The 14108-nt window shown below is 32.9% G+C and overlaps 1 protein-coding gene across 2 annotated transcripts in view; it reads left to right on the top strand.

Moving 5' to 3' along the window:
• LOC113366315 overlaps positions 1-13133 on the top strand; it is a 487278-nt gene extending 474145 nt beyond the window's left edge. For both annotated transcript variants that reach the window (XM_026607905.1, XM_026607904.1), the window contains 4 exons: positions 11115-11297; positions 11412-11746; positions 11853-12418; positions 12553-13133. In XM_026607905.1, the coding sequence (XP_026463690.1) occupies positions 11130-11297; positions 11412-11746; positions 11853-12418; positions 12553-12629 (1146 nt within the window). In that variant the 5' untranslated portion in view covers positions 11115-11129 and the 3' untranslated portion in view covers positions 12630-13133. The remainder of the gene's footprint in view (positions 1-11114; positions 11298-11411; positions 11747-11852; positions 12419-12552) is intronic.
• Positions 13134-14108: the final 975 nt, after the last annotated feature.

Below are 14108 nucleotides of genomic sequence, written 5' to 3' on the forward strand. Positions count from 1 at the left end.
TCGACAGTCGCTATATTGATTTGGCCCTCGGGTCAATCTGACAATTATTATGATGATGCTGCGCTGCCAACATTTATCATGGGCAAAACACAAGAAGATATATCTATGTGGTCACGCGGTGTCAATACGCCGCGTTATATGCGTTATGCGTCTCGTCTTGTGATATTCCGTCGAGACCACATTGTATGATACCACATCGTCTGTTGTTCTCTCGTGAAACCCATCAGTAATATAATTTATTGTTCTCTATAGTCATAAGTTATGATTTCAATCCGCTTAATTAATATTACCGTATTCAAATTAGTTGTATTGATTTCATGATTATACGAGACTTTTGGAAAAGTTATTTATGAGATGAGATGTTATTTGGATATAAATTTATGGCGGTATGTGTGTGGCGCTTACATTGTTCAAATAATTTATAAAATCATTTCATATACATTTTGCTCTTTCAAAATACTATTATTATATTTATGATAGAATTAATAAATACTTCACATGCTTTTTTAACTTTTTATGGAACTTTCTTTGGCGATATATATCATGGTCTTGTAGAACTTACTGAAATATTACGGCCTTACGACAAGTAGTTTAATTTTAAAAATTTATCAAAGTTTGAGAAAATGAATAGCTTTTTGACGTTTGTCAAAATTAAAATTAGACGATTTACTTGGTATAACGATAGAGTACTTAATTTTAATGAACTTACTAAACCATTAAAGAATGGAAACTGGTTCAATTATAAAAATTGTTGATTTTTGAAAATTTGCTTTTAGAAAATACTCCGACTTAACGTGTTCGTTCGTTTTCAATTATGTGTAATAAATCCACTCGGAATACTTTTAATCACTCATAAATTTAATTATTTTTTATTGATTAAGTTGATTATTTACACATATCGAGAAGTTCATGTAACTTGCCTCAAGGCAAAATATTAATACCAACTAGGTAAAAAGTCATTTGCAGAACACTCAATCTTATATAATGAAATAATATTGATTATTTCATTGTTACATCCTCATGCCAACAGAAACAAATCTCTACGTTATACGTTTCCAATATTTTTATATTGTAGACCCATTGCAGTGTTTTCTCGCATTTGGATATATTTAATATTTACCTGATTATCGATTTTGTTGTAAATTTCTAATTATACTGAAGAGTAGTATTTAAAACTTAACATAGTCTGTTTGAATTTAAGTAATCGAATAAGTTATGTGACTGTTTTTAATAAAAAGGTGAACCTGATAATTTAATACCGATAATATTAACTTTATAGATCATGACTTTGATCTGCTAAATTGAATATGACCTTTTATTATAAATAAATGTAAATATATATTGGCATGTTTTTTGTGGTCTACCATAGTGGACTCCACAAGTTTTTTCGCTTACCTGAAGGTTCATATAGACCACTTATGGAGAATCACTTACAGAGCCTGCACAATCAGATTTATACAATTTCTTTATTGCTACATTAATTAGAACACTTTCAGTGCCGTAAATTCTATAGAATATTTCCTATTTCGAATATTTATTGAATAAGAAGAAATGAGTTGAAGAATGTTAACAAGACACTTCAGTAGTGTGCCTTAGTCGTCTCTAAAGTCCGTCTCCAACCGCAGACGTATCCGATTACTACCTAAACAACAATCAGTCAAACAGTCATATGTTCTATCTGACACCCTTTGTCATGATCAGAGATCACCATTTAGACGCCCTTCAATTTATACCAAGTATACCCAGATGTTGCTTGTAGCCACACTTGTGACAAATGCATACTCAGAATCAGTAATCGTAGACAATGCGGTACTTACCTATTATACATACCAAAATTATCGTATTTATAGTATGCATAATAAACCAATTATAACATAATAAAATTATAGAGAATCATAAATATATCATAGCCGTTTTCTTGTAATACACTGTTGAAAAAAATTATGCCGATTTTTATGGAACATTTCCTGGCGATATATTTCATGGTCTTATAGAACTTACTGAAATATTGCGGGTCTACGACAAGTAGTTTAATTTTAAAAATTCAACAAAGTTTGAGAAAGTGAGTAGTTGTTTTGGCGTTTGTTAAAATTAAAATCAGACGATTTAGAATTAAAATTAGACGATAGAGTTCTTGGTCTTAATAAACATACTAAACCATTAAAGTCCTACGGAAACCGGTTCAATTATAGAAATTGTTGATTTGTGAAAATTTGCTCTTAGAAAACACTCCGAGTTAACGTGTTCGTTCGTTTTCAATTATGCGTAATAAATCCACTCGGAACGCTTTTAATGACTCATAAATTAAATTATTTTTTATTGATTAAGTCGATTATTAACACATATCGGGAAGTACATATAACTTGCCTCAAGGCAAAATACCAATATTAACTAGTTTTTAGTATTTTTAGTAAATTCAATTTCTGGTGTATGAAGCAGCGGAATAACGAGTGATTTGAGGTGACTTGTGGTGAGTTGATGCATAATTGATAATGAACTGACCTTATTATATAGAGATTCATTGTGAGCATATTTCATATTTACACACTGTCATTTCAAAGTGGATCATTTATGAGCAGCATTAAATGTCGAATAGTTATGCGTTTCAAGTAACTTTTGTGCTCAAAGCTAGGATTAAGTTGGCAAGAGTAAATTTTAACCGTTCTGCAAATGTTTCATTCGAATTACGCCTGGTTGTCGAGTAAACTGCACAAGTTGGCGTCGGCAATGATGGCTCAAAAGCGAGATTCAGCCGCGGAACAAACACGGCAACTAGAGACGCACAATTGAGACGAAGCGCTGAACAATGCTCGTCACAAGACAGCAATCAGCGGACAAATCAGACCGAACCATTCCATACAATTGTACAACTAGTTATATCATGAATGCGAATGTGTCCGTGTTTTGGAATTTTGTTGTATTCTCTACCCAGTAGGGTAATCCACAGCGCATTTGAAGCCAACTCAAATGGACTTTATAGTTGCACAAATATAATACCGCCGTAGCATTGTTTTGTAAATGTATGTCGAATTGTACCATGTTTATCTTTTATATCAAATTCTTATAGCCTTTTTGCTTTATTATATGATCGTAGCATGTGGCATTCTTGTAAGTATATCTACACACCATTATTATTTGTTTCCGTTAGGCCAATCCTGCGCGACCTCAATCTCGCGAAATCCAATATAAGAGGCGAAATAAGAACAGATGCTGAGCATTATTTGATCCGTGATTTGGCCTAATTCTTTTTTAATAATCTGAAATTAATCACAGATTTTGTTGGCAAGCCATTACTGCTTGAGGATTTATCATTTCTTGTCAGCGGAAATGGAAATACCGTTTTCAACTAAGCTCTGTACATTGAAGAAATAAAATGATTTTTTACAGTTCTTAAGTTTGTATAAATCCGATGGTACTTGATTTACAAATATAAATGAAATATGGCTTAAGTTGGTGCGATAGCTGACATCCTTAAAAGTTTGAGATCAGAGGCGTAGTTAAAATCCCTTTGCACAATCCCAGCTTAATACTCATTTCAATTTGAATATTTAATTCAATTTTCTTTATAAAAAAGAATAACTTAGTAAACATTAGATATTGTGCAGGTGGTCAGTAGGTTCATTTTCATAATATTTACTATTTTTAGAAATTTGCAAATGAAAGTTCGAAATGGGAGGCTATTTTAAGGAGCCTTCGAAATTTTGCGTTCGACACTTTTCTCATTCTTGAAGCATTGTTTCATTTAAACATACTCGCTGTATGTATCATTTTCCGATATTTGATGTGTAGTTTTCATTTTATTATCTAATCCAGGACAAAAGATTTAACTCCGGGACAAACATTTCTTTTAGAAAAAACTAGGACAGAAGTCGACCCGGTCAAACCGGGTCGTAATGTCACCTTACTTTAAGCATGTTTGGAACTTTTTCTTGATAGAACATTCTAATGAAACATTAATCGAATTCACATAAATCAATCAATTTCAATTAAAATTTCTTAGATTGAGATTGGAAATTACGCATACGAGCTTGCTTTCCTACCATTCGCTTATTCCCATTTCAAGTTCCCTATCCATCTGTCTTTGTGCGTTTGATTGCCGCGAATGATATTTAAATTACGACCCATTGTCTTGAGGTAATGTTTATATTATTATTATTATGCGAATTATCTTTATTATTATCGAAGCTATCGCCTTCGGTTACTTGACAGCAGTTGTGGTATTAATAGCCGGATAGTGGATAATAATATGCCTACTAGGCAGAGAGCTAACGCTTCTTTCTGAGTTTCAGACGACCTTGGACATAGATGATGATAATTCCTGGAATGTGGTATTTTCTATGAAAATTGAAAGGGTCTCAGAAATGCCATTTTTTAATTGTACCAAATAGAACTTATAAGTCTTCGAGCTAATTTGACTTAATACTACGGTTGCACAGATGGCAACCCTCATCTCTGTGTTATAAATTTTATTGTTACAATTTATGTAGTAGGAAAAATATTTTATTGATGCAGCAATGGCGGATGAAGGCTATTTTCACTTGGAAATATATTTCTATCATGTTATCTATATTTCCAAGTGAAAACCTGTGTTACTAGTGTTTGAGATCAGGCTGCCCGTAGCGGGTATTAAACTTAAGATGTCTAATTGAATAACTATTTTCCACGGTGATGATACGAAACTAGAATCTTCTTTACTTCTATTTATTGTCGTTTCAAATTTTCCCTATCTGCCCTGTGAAATAGCAATTACGTCTAGGTGTAATATTGCTATTATACCATCGATATTTCGTATTAACAATCTAGAGTTTTGTAATTATTACGCCAGCTCTTTGGTTATTATATGAAATGCGTGTGATGGCGCGCAATCGTAAAATAGATAACATGCAAGTGTAATCAGCGAAACTAGAAACTATTAAGTCCTTTTATGTACAATCTCATATTATGATTTATAATTAGCACTTATTGTAGACAATAGGCGCAATATGCATAGTTCTTCCATGCGCGCTCGTTCAGGACCGTAAATTTATAGTTAATACAATTGAAGTCATAAATAAATATTTTACAATGACATTCCTACGAGTTTTACTGATAATCAATCAATTTACGATTTTGCGAAAATCGTCATATAAATCATGGTTCGTAAATATGAACACTTTTTATTATTATACTACTTATATGAATAGCTTCGTGTGTGTTCCAAATTATGAGTATTTGAAAACAAAACTCATAATTTGGAAACAAAATTATTATATTATACTTTAGTACACAATATAACACATTTTGAGGACATATAGGGGAGACTGGGTACGGTTGTCCCAGGGTAGTGACAGTTGCCATAACAGCTAAACTATACTGATTTTGAGATAGGTTCCAAAGGGAGAAAGATGATGTATGTTTGTTCGAGCAAGTTTCCATTATTCCTTTGAGTTAACGCTCCTCATTAACATGATCTGTAGACGACATTCTTTTTAAAGAGGCAAAAAATTTCTTTGTTCGATTTTTCTTGACTGTTACTTGTATATAGATAGATGATAATTTGTTTTTATTGGAATTTTGTTGTTAGTTGAACATCAGTAGTTAGTTACCACCAATTAGTTTTCGCATTGATCTCAATTATAACGATGATTTGTTTTTATTGGGTACGGTTGTGACATGTGGTTGTGCCTTTCTATGACCATGAATATGTAGATTTTACCTAAATGATTGCGTGATCGTCATTAACCGTGCAGTTGGATTTAACTGCTAATAAATTATGTGTTTAATATAAGATTAACTATCATCATAAATGTCGAGATCATGAGCTTAGAACCACCAAATAAGGCATTCCTTTTAATTACATTGGCTGCTAGGTGCGTTAATACGAAGCTGCTAGGTGAGTTAATACGAAAATACTTAAAGATTACATTATATTAGAGAAAAATAACATAGACAAAAAAACTGGGCATGGTATAAATGATATTGGAGTAACTATACTGGTTGGCTTGATAATATGCATCTACCCAACATATCTACCGATTCAAAAACAAGAGCATACATTCAGTAGCAGCCTTTGCGATCCAATTTGCATCAAATTCTCAAAAGCCATCTCGCAACTACTCTAATCCTTGCATAAAGCAGTTGGTAAATATTCAATCATATGTTATGTCGGTCATGCCGTCCATTACAAAGTACGGCCGTGCAGCCTGTCCCGGCAGTGTGTTCAGAATTCAGCATCGTTGGGGACATCGTAATGGCGCAGTAAACCATAATGCCAGTCCTATCCAGAACTACATCGGCTATAGGGAATTAGATCTGTAATGGTCCTATTGACTACGTGATGTTCCGTTATGTGAATTCTAACATGAAGCGCACGTATCGACTGCAACATTTTTTCTACGCTTAATGGCGCGTTATATATATATATATATATATATATATATATATATATATATATTATGATGTCATTATTTTAAAGTGATAGAACATAGAACAAAAAGTTCTCACTCATATACCCAAAAATTTTAGATTTAAGTTACTTTAAAAAAAAAATTCGTTAATTAGAAAAAATTTTACCTGTATATTTCAAAAATAAAGTTTTTGCTTTTAATTAAATCTAAACATTGCGTTTACCAAATGAATTTTTTCAAACACATTCAAACTATCTGTATTTAATGTTAATGTATTATATTGCACAGATGCGTTTTTGTAAGTTCTAAAATTGTAGTTTATTATTCCAAATTTCAAAGAATTGACAATGTTTTACTTATCGCATCACAAAAGCAACATCTGACACAAATTTTGACTATAATATTTTTTCAAACTTTGATGAATTCTAAAAATTAAACAACTTGCCGTAGGACCGTAAAATTTTAGTATGAAATAAATTTTAATACTAAAAAGAGTTTATTCAATTATCTCTCTAAATATTAAAGGATTATGTTGAAAATTATGTCAATATATCTTGCAGTATTGCAGAATTTACCCCATTTTCAGTGCAACTACATAAAACTAATCCATAAAAACACAGTAACAACAAATAATTGGTAAGTTCCATGTATTATGGAGTATAAACATCATTAGATGCAATAAATAGAGTAAATGTATTTAATTAAATCAAAATTGTACAGAGTTTTCAATATTCTTGTTTTAAAACCTCTTAACAACTCTTGAACCACAACAGCTAAGCGTGAACAACAAGCGGACATTTTACTTGATACTAATAAGACCGTTACTGACATACGCCGCTCCAGCATGGAACGCGACGACTAAGACTAACTTACGGAAACTACAGACATCACAAAATAAGACACTACGACTAGTACTTAACAAAATAAGGGACCCACTGACTAGACATTACTACTCTTCAAAATATATACACAAACAGACTGACGTACCGACAATACTCGACTATCTAAAAAGCTCACCGAAAATTTTTATCTAAAGGTGAGGATCATCCTAATACTAACATCGCGGGTCTCGGGCAGTTTACGAGGGACGTAATTTAGTATGGCAATCACGCCATGCCAAACTATATACTGATCGACCCATAACGGCAAATGATACTTGGCTCGACACAGATTTTTCTACAGAGTGAATAAATCTTTTATTTTGTTTTTCTTCTTTATTTTTTTAATTAACTATTATTATAAATATTGCTTTGTGTTTTTTTTGTGAGGAAAAGTTTTCTTTCCTTCTTTTTGCCACACAATTTGTCACATATCTCGCTGTATTCACAATCAATACTTACTGTATATATTCAAATCAATTATGTTGTATAAAGTACCCAAGGGTAGAAAAATATGTGTTAAAAATAACAATGCCCAATGTATGCCCAATTATTGAAATAAATACTTTTGTCTGTCTGCCAACTTCTCAACAATATCCTAGCAGGATAGCAGTATCCTGCTATCCTAGTACATTTCAACGCCTGAACTCCTCGACCAAATATACACCTTCAGTAGTATCTATTTTGTTATCATTCTTTACAATTGTGCTTTCAATACATACGAAATAATTTTCAATCGATCTATTATAACGAATCACATGATGTGTGAATTTTATTGAATCATATTGTTTGACGGAGGCACAATTATCGTTAAACACCCGTGTGGCTCGCAACGCTTTGGCTATTCACTCATGGGACTGCGCTCCGTTCAATGTGCAATGTGCAATGTGCAATGTGCATCAAGTCGATCTAACTTTGCGTTGATCCACTAACGTTCTCTTCGCCTAATTGAATTTTGTGCCCCTTAACGCCAACACGGAACTAGTTCCGGTTAGCGCGCCACGGATGAATTTAATACGCTGTTCGATGCATCGGTCACATGCAAGGGTTTAACATGGAGTCTGATATACGATAAAAATAAAAATTGATCGAATTGATAGTGAATTTGATCTTTGTTTTTTAGTATTTTGTAATTTTAATTTGCAATTTTAAATCAGTTCATACCTACGTCAGGAAGTTTATATACGTCAGAAAATCCTCAAGATCTGTTGAGCAAGCCTTAAACAAACCACCTCAATATCACAATTTTCCTCAAGTTATCATTGCATTACATGGTAATACTAATGTTAGACTTAATTTTGCTACAGTGTTATATTTTACTGTAATTAATTCAATTTTGCTAATGTATTTTCTGTACTGAGTGAATTTTTAATACTGTATCAGAAATATATAAGAATTATATAAGGAATATATTATATGAAGTAGTATAATATATTAGATTGCCATAACAGTAACTTAAACAAATACAATGTCAAAGCATATAATATAGTCTATAATCAAAGTATTAGTAAAGTTTATATAGGCGTACATCACAAGAATCACAAGATCTATTGAACGAGCTTCAAACAAACTATCTCAATATCACAATTTTTCTTTAAGTTATCATTGCATTACATGTTAATACAAATGCTAAACTTAATTTCGTTTTAGTGTTGTATTTTGCAGTAATTATTTCAAATAAGATAATTTATTTTCTGCGATGAGTAAATGTTATCCTGTATCCGAAATATGTAAGCAATATATTATATGCACTCGTTTATATATAAAATTGCCATAATAGTATTTTTTTAATAATAGAAGCTTATATGCACTTGTTCATATATAAGATAGCTAAAATAGAAAATTGTTTTTTTTTTATTTTACTATTTCCCACACATGTAACCTTGTTTACAAGACGTATTTTTTTATTTTTTTTAGGGTAAGTTATAGTAATTGTCCAAAACTCTGAATTTTTATTTGCATATCATCACGATTCAAAGGTTTCTGAACATTTTGGTATATCTTACAATTAGAAAAAATAGATTTATGTGCGTGTGTAGTATGTGTGTATGTATAGATATAATTGTTCGTCGCCGTTTTTGTGAGCTCGAATTTTTGAAAAAACATTCGATTTCTATTCATGGGGATATGTGCTAACTAGTTTTTGACAATGACAAGACCAGCTGTTTTGGAGATACGGGCGTTTTTCCCCCGTATCTTGCAAAATTGGGTTTTTGCAAAAACGGGGCACCCGATTAGATTGATTCAAAAAATATTCAACTCGCGTTGACAGCGAGATATTTTGATTAGATTTTGTCAAAGGCAGGTTCAGTCGTTTTGGAGATACGAAACAAAAAATGCAGAAAATGGGAATTCAGATTTTGTAATAACGGATCAATCGTATAGATAGAATGATTCAATTCAACATTCGATTTGTACTGACTAGGAAACGTGCTGATTAGTTTTTGGAAAAGGTCCAGCCGCAAAAGAATTTCAAAAATCTTGTAAATATAAAAATATAAAACTTTAAAAAGTAAAAAAACGAAAGTAGAGTTTTAAAAAAAAATTAAGCTTTTTAAAAAATTTAAATTTTGGTACGGTAAGTTCAGCAATTTGCCTTAAAGCACGATGCTTAGCACCACTTGTTTGCTTATTAAAGATTAATTATAAAATTCAGAGTGACTGGTCAAAAATAGAGTTCAAACTTTGTTGTCTAATATAATCTTCGCGATATAAACATCTAATATTGATTTTACTAAACAAAATGTACTAAAAAAATTAATAAATGTATTATAAATAAATACAAGAATATTTTTTATAGTACAATAAGTACTATGCAAAATCTTAAAATAATTTAATAATTTGTACGCCCTACCAAGAGCTTTCATGTAGATATGATAGGTATATTTCATATATAGTTATAAAGTTATATAATTTGAAATGTAAATATATTGAGGTCTACTATTATGATGGTCATTATAAAATAGTTTTTATAAAACAAATTTTATAATTTTGTCTCAAAACATGTCTAAAAGCTTTTTGTTTTATAGAATCTATTATTAAGTTTTTGAAATTAAATCTATCTGATTTTCCAACCCTACGACGCGTGTTTTCCGCCGCTTTTCTTGCTGCGACGCGGTAATTACGCGAACCGCATGCACGAAAGACGTGCAAATTGTATATGGAAATAATTATCGTTTTAAGTTTCTTCTGGCACCGTGGCGGTTCCCTTTCCAATGTGCCTGGGGGTCTTTATCAGATGGGGGCGTATTCAATTTGTTAGTTACGTGCACACTAATTGCAGCAGGAAAGCTTCAAATTGGGTAACTGACACGTTGATTAGTTTCAATAAATTGAACAATTTCATCAATCATATTAGGAAGTAGTTAAAGGTATTAGATTGTAACTCACGGCGAATCGTCCACGGTTTAGTGAAGTCAAATTATATGCAGGGTTTTGGCACTAATTTCACGAGCTGGGTTGATTATAAGTAGTCGCCCTAAATTTTCACCTCGAATTTTTGGACTCCTTCCTCAGCCCTTGTTGTAGATCTCTCTCTCTTCCACCAGTATCAGGTATCACCTAGAAAAAATCGTGAAATTTTTGGACATTTTTTTAAGTTTAATTTTCTTAATTCAGGTCAAAAATAAATACCGTGATATCTTACTAGAGCCTCCTTTTTCCACGTGATATTTCGTCATTTTTTGCCAAATTCCTTTCCCCTTTTAGACCTCACGTGTTAAGTGGATGGCCCCCATCCTCCACTTCATGGAGAATGTTTGTTTTATTTTCCATCACTACTATTTGTGTATTTCCTTATTCCATTCACTTTTTTATATGTTCTATCTAATTTATTCGGTTATTTTTTCAGGTTTGACAATGCGCGATGGAGTCCTTGACGTCGCGCCGCCGAGAAGCGCAGAAACAAGTTGCAATTTCTGCTGCGACGATAGCAACGTCATCGCATATCAGCGCTGGCAAACGACCTGCTCATCCACCTCCAAGACCTTCTTTACGTTTTCCGCCGCCACCAACTTATCCGCCAGTAGAAGACGTGAGTTTGCATAACCCAATACAGTTCTAATCATGATTTTTATTTAGTTCAAATTGTATTTGTAATATATTATTTATACTTAATTCTAATTTTTACCAAATATCCTTTACCCAGGACTCCTATCTTCAGGACGAAGAGGACGACCGTATCCAAATCTATCCCCATTACTACACTCAGCAGCATGGCTCGAGAGGTTCATATGGCCGACAGCACCACCAAGCAGTTCATTGGCGGCGTGACAATATTGCCGCAACAATGGAACGATTTGAACCAAGTGATTATTCGTATGCTTATTACGAACCAGGACCTGCCACTAGACATAGTCTCAGTAGTGGAGGCAGTGGAAGCAGTAGTAGTCAGACTACGAGGTGTCATGTACATAGTAACAGCATTACCAATCCTAGGCCTTCGACGTCATCAGCGCGAGAACCAATTATGTTACGGAGCAGGTTTGTAGAAACAGAATCTTAAAATAATATAATCTTCTTGTTCTAGTATGCTTAATGGTTAATGGCATATAACGCTAATTCAATTCGTTATTTCGTTTCTTTCCAGGCACGACTACATAACGCGCTATGGTACACAAGAAAATATATACGAAGAGATCTCAGCTGGTCTTCAGCGCTCTGCGATATCGCTAGGGCAGAGCGTTGTGGAGGAAGAATTGCGACGCGTGCAACATAGGCATCGGCGCGTTTTAGGTGAACTCAATTTGAGCGTAGAGGCTATGCTCATGCCTCCGGCCGATTCGCCTGATGAAGACCAGACGACGGGATTAGAGCCCGAATTGCCTGTCGGTCCCACGGACGAACTGTTGTCACCAGCTCCCGCGGATCCTGATAGTGGATTCAGCGGCAGCAGTAGCGGTGCCAGTTACGTGGGTAGTCTGAGGTATCGCACTCATAAATCCGAACCCCCAATGCATCATTTACATCAGCAGCTAGATCCCCAAGATCTTGCCGGACACGGGGCTATTACGACTACCCTGAATAGCCCGACGGCGCCAACGACGACGTCCACTTCGGTGAAGGGCTTCTGGAAAAAGGGTTGGAAAAAGTTCTCATCCAGTTCCAGCAACGTGAACAAATCTGCGAGTGCAGCGGCGGCAAACAACAACAGTGGTGAGTGCTTCCGCGCATGTCTTTCCTAACGCTACCTTCTTGAATTGGCGAATGACAATTCAATGGGCGCGACAAGCCTAACAAAGAACTGACAAAAATCGTCTATGTCACACAGAAACTGTTTTAAATTGCAGGCGGTTTCCGTGGTGCTCATTTGACTGAACGAGAAAAGCTATATATTTATACCATCCATTATACTGTGGATGCGTAGTGGAGCTTTACAAAGACTTAAACAATTATTAGTGAACAAACAATGTGAAATTAAAGACTTTGCGATATACGAATATTTAATGCCTTTTCTTACAGAACATTTTAAACAATTAAATTTTATTGAATGAATCACTCTGATTATTTGATATTGTGAGATTTGGGAAACATAAATTCACTAAATGTATATATGAATGGGACCGTCACTTTGATAGATTAACGAGAAGTTATTAATTATACCGAAAAGAAATAATTGTGTGTTTTCTTAGTAACATTTGTTTTTCGTTCTCGTGCTTCACTCGAAATAAATCATCTAGAAATTTTCATGAAGCGAACTGTGGTGAATTGTTTTCGTGATATTTGTGATGAACTTCTCGTAAGGACATATCACGTTGTATTTTCTAGTGCATTTTGAATCTATTTTAAAGTTTATTATATTTATAGCAAGTTAGGCACATGACGATAGCAAATGTTTTATTTATTATAACTCTTAGAAACTAAAATTGTTTACTCCTCACATGTGTATTATATTTCAGTTTTCTAGATGATTGTATATTTATGAATTAATAAACATAACAAATAAACTCAATGTTTTCACTCTTGTTCATAATTACATTCCGTAATTATGGTTGAAAATTTCAGGTTAATAATAAATTTGTATATTTCAAGAAGGGTTAATAAGCGCAGGTAAATACAGTGTTTGTAGTTATATATGATTTGTAGTTTTCGTGTTTTTGTTTGCAATTTATTATAAGCTTTTTGTATTATTAAATTTGGTTTGAATAATTTTTGGTTGAGGGTGGCAAATAAACATTTGCACGTACTGTATTCACGTATCACGTATTATTTAGAGCAATATCAGTTCTGTATATATATATTTAACATGAACGAAAAACAAATTAGTTTTTAAGAGAGCACACATAATATTTTATTTTTATGAGCACATTCGCCTTTTCAAGTTTGGTTGCATGTTTATTTATAAGTTGCTGCATGTTTATTCTTATAGCACATATATTTTTCTTTTGTTTTTAATTTGATATTTATGTATTACCACATTACTGGCAGTATATAAATGGTTTGTTGTGTGAAATAATCTGCGGATACCGAACACCGAGATGCGTTATTATGAATATTAACCCAGATAGAACCGAACTGCCAGTGATGGTTCGGATTATTGTATGAAAATTTATTAATAATTTATTAATTAATAAGTTTTGTCAGACAATTTCATTTTTCAAGGGATGATAGTATCTACATAAAAATTAATCCAAATAGATTATTTATTTATACTCTCTATTTAATATTCTATAGCGTTTTGATAATATATCCTATACTATTACTATTTTTTTTTTTAAATACACAATGGTATACTTTGGTGTATTATTAATAATGCATTAAACAGTTCATTTCCGAAATATTAAAATACAAATATGAATTTCATGCTGTGTAACTATTAAATTAAATATTAAAACCTGAATACTAC

This window comes from Ctenocephalides felis, unplaced genomic scaffold, assembly GCF_003426905.1.
Source record: "Ctenocephalides felis isolate EL2017-DRISC unplaced genomic scaffold, ASM342690v1 CF-g0.4_SCAFFOLD_01170, whole genome shotgun sequence".
NCBI classification, from domain to species: Eukaryota; Metazoa; Arthropoda; class Insecta; order Siphonaptera; family Pulicidae; genus Ctenocephalides; species Ctenocephalides felis.